The 13486-nt window shown below is 39.4% G+C and overlaps 1 protein-coding gene across 6 annotated transcripts in view; it reads right to left on the bottom strand.

The window, feature by feature from the left end:
* Positions 1-504: 504 nt before the first annotated feature.
* The window catches only part of si:ch211-196i2.1 (collagen alpha-1(I) chain), a 122493-nt gene continuing 109511 nt past the window's right edge, over positions 505-13486 (bottom strand). For 4 of the 6 annotated variants that reach the window (XM_041073204.2, XM_041073205.2, XM_055513560.1 and 1 more), the window contains 15 exons: positions 13271-13324; positions 12977-13030; positions 12837-12890; positions 12681-12734; positions 12436-12489; positions 9084-9137; positions 8929-8982; positions 8557-8574; positions 8282-8335; positions 7836-7898; positions 6278-6443; positions 5084-5193; positions 3417-3497; positions 3077-3259; positions 505-2696 (listed from right to left, as the gene is read on the bottom strand). In XM_041073204.2, coding sequence (XP_040929138.1) covers positions 2547-2696; positions 3077-3259; positions 3417-3497; positions 5084-5193; positions 6278-6443; positions 7836-7898; positions 8282-8335; positions 8557-8574; positions 8929-8982; positions 9084-9137; positions 12436-12489; positions 12681-12734; positions 12837-12890; positions 12977-13030; positions 13271-13324 — 1203 coding nt within the window. In that variant the 3' untranslated portion in view covers positions 505-2546. The other 2 variants (XM_041073206.2, XM_055513561.1) reach the window with 2 other exon arrangements.

Raw genomic sequence — 13486 nt, 5'->3', positions numbered from 1 at the left:
ACGTGTTCTGACGCACCAGCATTAACTCCTTAAACGCCATTTATCGACAGCAAATTCACATACTTTTAATCTGATAATTTTTTAGAATTGGAAATTTTTATTTAGAACTACTATCTATTTAAACTAATTTATTCAGATTTAGCTGATACACTTTATAAGAATAATATATAATTGTGAACAAAATATAACCTGTTGTTACATGAATGCACTTAAAGATTAGCTTATTTAACAGAACAATACATGATGCTCTTACTGAAGAAGTGGTAGAAGTATTTAAATATTTATAGTTAGTCATCATCAAAAACCTAGTCCTTAAAAAGTATGACTTACTGCCTTACTACGTTTCTGAGTTTGAAATAATACTGTTTTATGCAAAATGGCTTGACAGCTGTTAGATGGGATTTTATAAACAGATTCAGTAATTCAGCTACATCTGGTTAACATTTTAATTAGCCAACTACGATAAATTACTAAACAATAAAAAAATACACTCAGGAGCCAACATTTGGTTATGCATTTTTATTAAGCTAACATAATTCTCTAAAAAAGTTCAATAATCATTATTATACAGTAAGCTACTGTATAGAGAGCACATGAGACAGATGTCCAGCATGTCACTTCCTATTTAAAATATTTTGTACAGACCATATATACTGTAACAACAATGATCAGTCTCAGCCAGCTAAGGCAATCATATCAAATGATGACAAATCAAGCTATAAAAATAATATGTCAAATTTTTGTCCAAAATCATTAGGCCACAATTTGCAGACCTGTGGTTATCAGTACATTAACATGAACTTTGGCTTGTGTCCTAACCTCAGAGTCGCTGTTTTGGATGAACTGGTAAACTTCACTCCTCAAAATCATCCTCAGCTGTATCTTCTACTCCCTTGGAGTGGGATACTTTATTCACACTTAGTTTCCAGTCAAACTGAAACATAACATTTACAGTGCAGTGAAAAATAAATGATAGTATTGTCGTGTAAAGGCAAATGCTCTATAAGCTCCGGATGTTTAGCTTAAAATTTTAACAACAAAAATAGAAGCTTTCCTTTACTTATATTTGCTGATAGGTGCTCAGACTAGGACTGAAATGTGGTTCAGCTTAATGTAACCTGTAGTTTTTTTTCTTGTTTAATTTCAGGTTTCCTTTTCACCTTCTGGGTTGTTGTTTTAATTATTTTTTTAAGTAGCAGCATTTTTGGCAGATTATTAAATGTTTATTTATTCTATTATTTTTGGTTTTCCATTGATTTAATCTTGTTTGTGACTGGCAGATCTGGCAGATCTAATTTGGCGTTTTAAGTGATTAATTTTAAGACTGAAAGATTTTTTTCTTACCGTCAACAAATTCAAGCACCTCTTTTCAGTAATGCTGCTCTCAGCTTTAAACTCATTATTCCAACAATGTAAATCTTTAAAAACAGCTAATATGTATTTTTATTTAAAAAGCCCTATACATCTTAACAAATGAATACTGCCCTTTTTAGCAAGCGTTAAGCGGAGAGATAGAAATAGTGTATGGGTTGAAGTGGACAGTTGTGGAACAATATGCATTTGGTGTCTGAGTTATGGCTTGATAGTACAGTACAGTATATAGTCTGTGGCATCAACTGTAAATAATGTTGGTACAGTATCTTCACTGAAGTGTCAGTCCTATGTACACAGATTAAACAGAAATCAGCATAGGTACTTTGACTAGTCTGTGGTTACATGTTACATGTGTTCTGACAGTCATGACCAGTTTTAAATTTGAGCCAAGCTAACCCAACACCACAAGATTTCTACTACCAGGTAATGTTATTGTGGCAGCCAATTGGTGAGCATCGAGCCTAGGCTTCACATATATGTTATTAGATCACTCCACTGGTAGTTTGAATCTTGAAGAAATTATCCGTTAAAGCTTATGGTAAAAACTTTTAATTCTTAGTTTAAGTGCATAAACTCACCAACATATTGTAGCTTTAGTGTCCATGTGTATGTTATAAAAATATCATATTGTACCTGAGATGTTAAAGACATACAATTATAAGATTATATGACTGCCCTGTTTCTACTGTATTTGAAATTAAATGTTCTTCTTTCAATAAAACTTTATCAGCACCGTGAGAAAAGTGACACATGACTTCACTTACAGTACCTAAGCAGTGGGAGTACAATCAATGACCTGGTCATACATGGCCAATGGTTTGAAGCAGGCCAGTCAGTCTTTTATATACTGTACAACAGTAACAAGTTATAACATAGGTCCTAAATACAGTACATAACGAAAAAATAAGAACATTGTATATGAATAAGGAAAACATTAAATAACCCAGTACAAGCTAGCTAAATGTCAATAAAACTGACCGCTCTGTGAAAGAACACAAGAGCTTTTAAATTCCACCAAAAAACAAACAAACAAAAAAAAATCACCCAAAACAAGAGGAGTCCTCCAAAGCATGAAAATATACTCTAATTGTCTTCTTGGTGTTTGTGTTTTAAAGTGGGATGTGTGTCCTAGACCTGTGTGTCCTTCGCCACAGCACAGTTTCGTCGAACTTCTAGCTGAAACACACAGGCCCAACAGTGAAGCCAAACTGGTGTGTCACGTTTCCACCTCCCATTAAAGCCATATCCCTCAAAGGAAGCAGCTGAAGGTCCTCAAACTCAAACACAGCCTCCCGAGCTCCAGATACCGTCCCCTGTGCAGGCTGACAAAAAGTACATGTTTCTGACTGCTACTGTATGAATTGTACAACACTTATATATAATTTGATTATGCCATCATTTATTTAGTTTTTCTGTCAACACTCACTGTCATTAAAATATGTTTTTATCAAAATAAAACAGTAAAAATGACTAATTTACAGATAAGCTTTATCCTACAGTGCATACAGTATTCAAGCAAATGTCAAATGTATATATGGTGCTACTAGGTACTTCAATAAAAATAAGAAACAGTAATGCTTTGCTGCTTTTACTCACCAAGGAAATGCCACAGTTTTGCAAAGGCCTTTACATTGAGCAAAAAACCCTTTATGGATTATCATTATACTCTAGAGAACACAGTGGAGTGAAAGTTTTGACGTACCACACACTCTTTGAGTGCTCCAAGGTAACTTTGCTTTCTTGTGTCAGCGAGAAATTTGATTTCTCTGCCTGTCTGGCCCAAAGTGTGTCCAGAATGACAAGAATGAGTCACCTTCTGCACAGCTGTGCGACTGTGTAATCTTAGGAAACGCATCTGGACCACATTTGCACCTGGGTAGTAAAACTGAAGAAAATAATATACATAATATACAATAACAAAATTAACTGAACTGAAAATGGACCAAAAGCAATTCTTAATGAAATTCTGAATTACTGCATACTGTATGTACAAAACAAAAAGTACAAAAAGTATTCTTCTAAGTAATCTGACATCCACCTACCTGAAACCCCTGGTCCAGCCTGCTGAGCCATTCAAAAGACTTTTTTTCAGAAAATTCTCCTAGCCAAGCTTTCATGGGCAGCTGCAGGCAGAGAAGAGAATGATCACATTTCTGAATGAAATACCTGCTTTCATTTGGGAGAACTGTGAAGGTCAGTGATGTTCATATACTGTAGCTGCTGATGAGCTCTAGGTGAAGCTCAAATATGAACCAGATGCAAAGTTGCTACTTTAGAATGAAAGTCACACCATGCTTAATATTATGTTAGTATTTTATGAGAATGAGAGGTGGGGAGTTTGCACGTTCTCCCCGTGCTTGCGTGGGTTCTCTCCGGGTCCAAAGACGTGCATTAGGTTGATTGGCCTCTCTCCATTGCCCGTAGGTGTGAGTGTGTGAGTGAATGCTTGTCTGTCTATGTGTTGCCCTGCGATGGACTGGCGACCTGTCCAGGGTGTACCCTGCCTCTCGCCCGTAGCCAGCTGGGATAGGCTCCAGCACCCCGTGACCCCGCACTAGGGAGTAAGCGGTTAAGAAAATGGATGGATGGATGGAGAGGTGGGGAACATCCAGAAAATGACAATAATTAGGAAATTATGTGTCCCAGCTCCTCTCTTTCAGGACAAAGCTAAATTGTTGCTGTTTCAATTTTAAGTTTTCTATTGTATAGTTCCTATTGTGGGCGGCACTGTGGTGCGATGGGTAGCATCGTCGCCTCACAGCAAGAAGGTCCTGGGTTCGATTCGCGGAGGCGGCCCTGGTGCCTGTCTGTGTGGAGTTTGCACGTTCTCCCCGTGTTTGCGTGGGTTCTCTCCGGGTTCTCTGGCTTCCTCCCACAGTCCAAAGACGTGCATTAGGTTGATTGGCTTCTCTTCATTGCCCGTAGGTGTGAGTGTGTTTGTGAATGGTTGTCTGTCTCTGTGTTGCCCTGCGATGGACTGGCGACCTGTCCAGGGTGTACCCTGCCTTTCGCCCATAGCCAGCTAGGTTAGGCTCCAGCACCCCCGTGACCCCGCATTAGGGAATAAGTGGCTTAGAAAATGGATGGATGGATAGTTCCTATTGTGTACACTTCAGCAAACATCCACTCTTCCATCCATTTTCTACCACTTAGGCCCTATCCCAGCTATCTATGGGTGAGAGGTAAGGTACACCTTGGACAGGTTCGCCAGTTCATCGCAGGGCACTTCAGCAAACAGAATTGTAAAATTGTCAATTTGAGAATTGGTTTTAATACATAGATTTTGCCTTATGGAAGCCAATTTTTTATATACATACTACTTTTTTAGATTGTCCTGAATATAATATAAGTGTAAGTGCAGTTCAGGCCATTTGTTGTCAATTTTCTGTAAATGTACTGTATCTACTGTCTAATAGCCCAGAAACGTCTGCTCCTGCAAGAGTTTTAAAAAAAAAAAAAAAATTCTAATTTTTATTATTAGCCAAGCCAATATATTATCTGGCACACTTAATACAGGATGCTACAATATATAGAGTACAGTAACCACCGTATGACCTCTGCTTCTATGGAATGTCCTGGCACCTGCAGTATACATTGTAAAACTATTGTGTTCTTTCAACAGTATTTTGCTATTCTGGTGTGGTGCATAGTGAAATTGTTTCTGTTAGTATGGTCAATTTTTTTTAAAACAATTCACTGGTCTTTAAACCTGAGAGTTTTGAGGATGAAGGCAAGTCTGTTTCGATGTGGAGGAAAAGCTGCAGTATGCCAGCAAGGCGTCAGCTGGGCTGCCTTGGTTGGGGTCGATGTAGTACAATCCTGCACAAAAAAATAAATAAATTTTGATGCATGCATGACACTAAATATAATTTAAATACTGCAAAAAATACAAAACATTAACAGTTGGGCATATATTTTGCACGTAGAGCTTATTTCTGTGCTGAGCCACTGTTCTGTCCCTAAGTCCAGCTCCTTCCAGTCACTAGAACAATTGTTCAACATCAGTCACTTCTATCTGCAGGTACTGTAAAACATATACTGTATTCATGCAGGGTTTGTCCCTTCATGGTGCTTCCTGCTCCCCCGCTTCATGGTTTACTCCTTGGGGATAATTTTTTGATGTAACCATGGCTCTTCAGTGTTTTATTCTGCATTTTGACTGATGCTCACTAGTTCAACTTATTCTAGTTATGCATTATAGCCTCAGGATGCAGGATTAGTGCTAAAACCCTCCATGGATTGTAAGCAGCTTCTTTGACCTGATGTACTTTAGCAGCCCAGTGCTTCGGGACCCTCACGGCTGAGGTGTAACTATGTTTTGCACAGCTACCCAACTTTGTCAGTTATCTCTTTTTTTTTTTTTTTTTTTTTTTTTTGTCAGTTATCTCTGTTGAGAAGGTGGACCTCCATGTTTTCCTTTGGCAGCTTGCTACAGAATATTTAGACTAAGGAGCTGCTGCGGCCAGACCTTCACCATATGGACTAAGCCAGCTGTTGTAAGAGCTGCATCTCTCAGAGAGCAGTGACTGTGGCCACAGTCAGGGAGCTACTGTAGCAGAGCGATGTGGTCTGGTGCACAGGGAGTGACTGAACTGTCTACTGCAGGGTTATGTAGACATTTTTGCATGGGATATTGACTGCAGTATAACTAGCTTAGTCCAGCACCACATACGGTATGTAGGCATGGGGGATGCAGACCCTCATCTGGCTTCCCTGGCCGGAGCATCGAAGGTATTAGGATTACTGAACCTCTGTGCCGAAGATTGACAAACACTTTGAGGCAGATGTTCACCCATCCTCAGTAATTAAAAATTATGTACTCAGTGTTGAGCTTTGTATTGTGGGTGTGACACAGACGAGAATATAGTTTTATAATTTTATTTTAATTTTTTTAATAACTGACCATTGTTATATTCAGGGTGACAGAGCCAGAGCTCGGAACAGGTGGTGGCAGGATGTTCTTTGCTGCCATTAGGTGGATCGACTAGCAGATGAACCTCCAGCTGCAGAGAGTCTAGCAGACTCTGGATCAGAAGATAATTGGGCCTATCGGAGACATACATCAGGTCCTGTATATGGAAAGACAATACAAATACACACCGGCAGTAATTAGGTGGATGATAAAATTTTTAAATTTTGGATAATTTTGACAATTTTTTTCTGTCTTTTTTTTTTTTTTCCCCCAACGCCAGTCGAGCTGGCTGGTGGTTACATCAGCTCCTGTCCTCTTAGTTTTATTTTTTGCTTTCTTCGCCTATTTAAGTTGATTCTTTCTATTTCTTTGTTAGTTGCATTAGTGTACATGACCTGTACACAGCTTCTCTATAGTTTTTTTAAGTTAAGTGCAGTACCAACAATGTTAAAAAGCTACAATGTGTGTTGGGGCCAGAGCATGCATTGTTAGCACTGCAGACCAGGTGATTGCGCTGCATAGCGTCACAGTTCTCCCCAGTGACTAAGCTTGAGACCCGCTGTCCCGTCCGTCATTATGGGAAAAGTGAGATCTCTCCCAAACAAGATGGATGAGCTTGCTCACACAGCACCAGCTGGAGTAAAGGACGAGCAGCATCCTGCTGTTCACAGAGATCTGGTTGACTCCACTTATCGACTCGACTGTTGCACTGGGAGTGTAGGGGGAGGAAAATCTGTGAGGGGAAAGCCAGCTACAGGAGAAAGATAGAGGAGCAGCTGCAGCAGAACAACATCAGTAAGGTGTGGAGAAGCCTGAAAACCATCTCTGGCTTCAAAGCACCACACTCACAGGGACCTGAGCTGGGTCAACGACCTGAACTCCCATTTCAATAGGTTTGACCAAGCACCCACTCGCCGCCAGTGCTTCTTAAACACAAACTGGAGGAGGCTTGTGTGGACCTCCATCTGACAGAGTGGATAATGGACTATCTCACAAACAGGCCACAGTTTGTGAGAGCCAGGGACTGTGTGTCTGGCACTCTGACCTGCAGTGTGGGGGTCCCACAGGGGACTGTACTGGCACCTTTCCAACATCTGTGCAAACCGGTACAAGATTTATATTTATTACTGTGCAATAACCCTTCCAATGACCTTATACTCCGTCTACCTGTACTATATTGCGTCGTACTGTGCTTACACGAAGTGTCACAAAGTGTCTTTTTAACTGTTTTTGATTATGTCGCTGTATTCCTCTGGCCTGTACTTGCTGTTGTGTGAAGTAATTTCTGAAGTAATTTCCCTATTGTGGGATTATTAAAGGGTTTTTTTATCTTATCTTATAACATCCATGTGTGGTATAACTTTGTCTCGAGTAGCAAACACAAACATAAGGAATAATGACTGGAATTTATATCAGAACTCAAATACTGCAAACCATCACTCAATTGTGGTCCTCTTTTTCCAGACATGCACATGCATCTGATAAATGTGTTTCTCCTGTCCACCACTGTCTGTACTTTATTTGGAAATCTAACATATGAAAAACTTGCCCTGAGTTGAGTCAAGGTCACATTAAGTGACCGCCCTGGAGGTCCAGGAATCCCGGGTGGACCCTAAAAAGGCAAAGCAGAAATGACTAAATTTACAAATGACAAAATAGTAGTATTATGGTAAATAAATTTATAATTATAGATATAGAATTATATTTAATTAGATAATTTTAAACAAAGCATTGGTACTTTTATCTAGTACTAAAAGTAAAAATGCCCTACCTTTAATCATGAGTTATCGGGTTTATAAGGAAAGCTTTTAATGGAAACATTCTTCAGCAGTACAGTATGTCAGTAATAAACAACTCAAGTCCCTTAACTTTAAAACTATGTAAGTAAACTTAAAGGTAGAGGGAAACTTTACCACCATGCTAATCTTGTTTAGCAAAAAATAGACGTTAATGAATACTTTTTTAACTTTTACAGTTTCTCTGATGTGTACATACTTGCAGCCCTCTGCTGCCAGGGAGACCAGGTAATCCTTCATAGCCTTTGAACCCCTACAGCGAAAGGACAATACGATAAGGACACCAAGTATAATTCTTCATGGTGATGTTTCACAATAACTGTATAAATACAACTATATGGGAATAAATGCTGCTACTGTACAGCTACCGTACTGTACATGACTCTTATCAACTCAAAAGTGTCACTATCAACATTATGCAGCCTGCTCGTTTGATCTGTGAGGAAAGGATTGATTGAGTTGACGATATCATACCTTTAATCCAAACAAACCCTGCAACAGAAAAGAGAAAAAATAAACAGTGTTGCTACTGCATTACAACAATTTGTTCTCTATTTATAGCATACTGTATTTTATAGCCCAGGAAGATATTTTTTGCTCCCAAGACACATTAAAACCAGTCAGGTGCTGCTGAATTGTGACAGACAGGCAGCAGAAAGATGCTGATTGTGAAACGTGGCATGTTGGTGCTGTCTCAGTTTTTGCAAACATAATCTGGTTAAATATGTGACTGAAAAAAGAAGTTAAAGTTAAAAGTAAAATACGGGTTATGAAGAGAATAAAAGAAATGTGACAAAAGAAAACAATATATACAATTAGTGCTTTATATTTTATTCTAAAACTTACAGGTAACCCTGGCATCCCTAGTGTTCCTTGAGGGCCTTGAGGACCAATACTCCCCTTAAAAAAACAAAAAGAGATAGACCATTGAAACAAAGTTTGTGAATGTTCTCCAGTCCAGTTTGTAAACTAATATGACAAGCTAAAATTGTTTTGTGCACCTGCTCTCCCTTTAGGCCCACTGGACCTTGCAACCCAACAGGACCACAAATACCCTGAAGATAGAACAAATTCACAAATTAAAAAAATATGTTTTGATTAGACATGACAGTAATCACAAATGTCGTCAGTGTAAACGATGTTCCTTCAGAGCAACATATTTTTTTTGGAGAAACAAAAGTGAATTACTAAACAACATTTTCAGCTTTTAAACACCACTTGCCAAAATGTACTTTTCGGCAGCTTACAGTACCAGAACCAGAGTCTACAACATGAAGTAAATAATATTTTCAAAGGTAAGGCTGTGCAGGATGTTTTAGTTCAGTTCAGTTCAGTTCAATTCAATTCAATTCAATTCAATTCAATTCAATTCAATTCAATTCAATTCAATTCAATTCAATTCAATATAAATTCAATTCAATTCAATTCAATTCAATTAAAATCCAATCCAATCCAATCCAATCAATTTTTATTTATATAGCGCGGAAACACAACAGCGTTATCTCAAGGCACTTTACAGGGTAAGGTTTAAGACCTTACACAGCTAAACCCAACAAATCCCGCATACAGCAAGCCTTTAATTTTAATTGTTACAATTCGACAGCAACAGTGGAGAGGAGAAACTCCCTTTCTAATGAGGAAGACACCTCCAGCAGAACCAGGCTGTATGTGGGCGACCATCTGCCTTGACCGGTTGGGTTGAGGGGAGAGAGAGAGCGAAAAGCACAGCAACAACAACAAGAAAAACAGAGCACAGCAGGGTGGTTGGACTAGGGATTGGACACAGGCAGGATGGTTGGACCAGAGACTGGACACAGGCAGGGTGGTTGGACTAGGGATTGGACACAGGCAGGATGGTTGGACCAGAGACTGGACACAGGCAGGGTGGTTGGACTAGGGATTGGACACAGGATGGTTGGATCTGCGGCTGCCCATCACAGACACAAGCTCTGAGCCTGATGATACCTATAGGTGAGGACAGAGTCAGGGAAAAAGAGAGAGGGAGAAGCATAACTAATGGAGAGAAAGGGACATAGAGAGTTAAACAATTATGGGAGGTTGAATGGATTGAAACAAAGAAGCTAGGTGCTTGAATTAGGTCTGAATTAGGTAGGAATGAATTTAATTAGGTAGGAATCATTACTGCATTTTCCAAGAGGTTGGTGCACGTAGATGCAGTGGCTCTGTTCCCTTTTTTGTTGTGCAGTGCTTTTCACAGAGACCTGTCTACATTTATCCATACCGTGGCTATCGACCTAGCAGGCCTGGACAGTCACTGCTCCCCAGATGTGGAGTATGTGACTGTCACATGCAGACCTGTTTACCCTCTGAGAAAGTTCACTGCTGTCATGGCAACTGCTGTGTACATACCACCACATGCTAATGTCAACTTGGCACTAGGACTTCTGCATACCAAGACAGGCACCCTGAGGCTGTGCGTATTATTCCCGGGGATTTTTTCCTCACCTTCATATTCTGTCCTTTGTCATCTGTGAAGGTTTGTCGTTTGTGCATCCATGTTTAGGTTTGTTTTCACAGTTATTAGCGGTGCGTGTTTAGTTTAGCCTGCAAAATGCACTGTTGTTTAGTTGTCTTCAGTTATTGTCTTGTGTATTCATGTTTTGAGTTCATAAGAGACGGTGCGTTAGTTTAGAATAGAGTAAAGTAAATGTTTTCTGCATCAGCTGTGATCTTTAGTTTTGTCAGGCGGCTTGACGAATAGGATCCACATGCACGGCGTTGGAGACCAGAAGGTAAGTATCACTTGTTTAATTTTCACAAACAGGATCCAGAGACAGACACGATTCTTGAACACTTATAGCACGTGGCAAAGGTATAAAAGGAGCAGGCAAAACTCGGTGGTCAAAACAGGCTGGGTCAAACACAAGGTAAGCACGGCTACGGTACACAAGGACTAGGCAAAGCGCAACAGGTAACAGGCACGGTTGGTAACTAGGTGAACACAAGACTAACGCTGGAAAGAGGAGAGAACTCGCAACAATCTGGCGGAGGTCTGAGGTGGGCGCTGGATGTTAAATACCAGATCTTATTGTCAACTGATAACAGCTGATGAACATGTGACCAGAAGTAAGACTAGAACTTGGATGCAATGATGAACAAAAAAACGCATGGATGTACAAAAAAACAGAAGTGACTACAAAATAAAAAAGGAAATCAACATCAGTGCTAACACGTAGAGACATAACAGGCTTGGACATTTTTGTGTCGGGTGTGGGAAAACAATCTGTTCCTCAACACCACCAAGACCAAGGAACTGGTAGTGGACATGGGGGAAAAAATGGACATTCAGCCACTGTTCATTGGTGGAGACCGCTTGGGGTGGGTTGCTGCCTTCAAGTTCCTGGGCGTGACCATTGAGCAGAACCTGACCTGGAGCGGTAACACCACCACTGCTCTGTACCAGCAGAGGCTATACTTTCTTTGACTCTTATCTCTGGAAGAATTGTATAGTTCCCGCTGTCTGAAAAAAGCAAAAGACATTCTGCAGGACTCATCACACCCCGAACATTCTTTGAACTGCTGTCTTCAGGCAGGAGATAAAGGACAATTAAAACAAGGACAAACAGATTATGAAACAGTTTTATCAGAGAGCCATCATCGTCTTAAAAGCTCACTTTTGTCAGTCTGGAAGACGGCTTCCATAATCCCTGTCCTCAAGATGCCACAGCCCACTGAACTGACACACCCACCATACAATGAACATCTAGCTCTAATGCCTTTAGGCTGCGAATACAAGGCTCTGAGGTGCAGGAGAGCCCATTTTGAAAAAAGCCTAATCCACTTGGTCATCCCCACACTAAATCAGACCCAGATGAATTATGCTGTTTGGGCTGTTGTCTATCATTTTTATTTGTTATCATTGTCATTGTCATTACTGTTATTGTGTTGTTTCGTCTGTACCATTGGCATAAAGGTGCAGTGTTTGTGAACAAGAATTTCTCCTTGGGGACCAAAAAGTAAAAAGTAAAGTAAAGTACAGTAAGTAACATGGCCATGTTGCTAGGTATTACTGAATAGACATAGTTCTGTCTTTATTCACTGTCTTCAAGTGTGTTCAATTGTAGTTTTGTACTAATGACACTGCAGTGGCAACACTGGTGCTTGAAGTTTAGGAAGTGTAAATGGGTGAACTTTGACCTATCGGTGATTATCAGTCAAAAATCTTTACTACTCACTATAAAGATATACAGTATAGACTAATTTAAAGCATAAATGTAGTTAGTAGTTAAAACACAAAAACAAGTGATTACAAATAAGCAGCAACAGTAAGTTGCTGTGTCAATGATATTATTATTATCATTATTATACATGGAACTACTGTATGTCTCCCACCTTTGTACCAGCATCTCCGGGTGGTCCAGGCAGTCCTATTTCCCCTTTTCCTCCCTGAGGACACAAACAGAGTAAGATGAAAATTCACTGCTGCTTGTGTTTTTTATTTATATGCTAAAAATTTAAATTTTAGGTTTTTCATAACACTTAAGATGATGTTGTTATGAATCCATGGATTATGATACCATGTTGCAACTAATTACTTAACCTATTAACTTTCAGGTCCATTTCAAATTATTGTTTACCTCTTTTCCTTCTTCACCTTCATTTCCCAGCTCTCCACGCAGCCCAGGAAGTCCCTTGGTGGCAAAAACAAAAAACATGAACTGTTGAAAGATCTATTAAATTGATAAAAAAAGTCTAAGTCCAATGGCTGTTTAGTGAACATTATATTGACTTACAATAAGACCTGGCCACCCAGAAAGTCCTTCTGGTCCTGTGTCTCCCTTTTCTCCCTGAAAAACCAAACATAACCTTTTACTTCATACATTATAAGTGAATAAGGGGAGCTTAATGCCAGATGCCAATCTATATATCCAACCTTTGGTCCTCTGTCTCCCCTTATCCCTCTCATTCCTGCCTTTCCACGTTTTCCCTGAAAATTTGTTTAAAGTTTATTTCAGTATGGGAACACGTCTGTGTTCATATATGTGCATTCTAGGACTGCACATATATGAAACATTATTTTATGTATAAACTTGTTAACACAGTTTTTGCCTCTTTCCTATTTTTATCAAATGTACAACTTTTACTTTACCAGTAACACAAATCTGATAATATACCTAAAAACTGAAAATGATCTTGGATTTATCAAAGATGTAGAGTTTACACTTACCCTCCTTCCTGCAGTCCCTGTCTTCCCTAAAAACCCATTCTCACCATCATCACCCTGTAAGATTAAAATAAATAAAATCTTTAGCCATCCTATGTTAGTACCTTATTGGCAAAAATGCCAATAAGGTACTAACATAGTATGGCCAAAATGGTGGAACACAGTAAAATACAAATCAGGGTCCAAGGTACATACAGTATATTATTACGAGTGGGACAG

The sequence above is a fragment of the Betta splendens genome, chromosome 12 (assembly GCF_900634795.4).
Source record: "Betta splendens chromosome 12, fBetSpl5.4, whole genome shotgun sequence".
In the NCBI taxonomy this organism is placed as follows: domain Eukaryota; kingdom Metazoa; phylum Chordata; class Actinopteri; order Anabantiformes; family Osphronemidae; genus Betta; species Betta splendens.
This window is presented reverse-complemented; position numbering and strand designations above follow the sequence as displayed.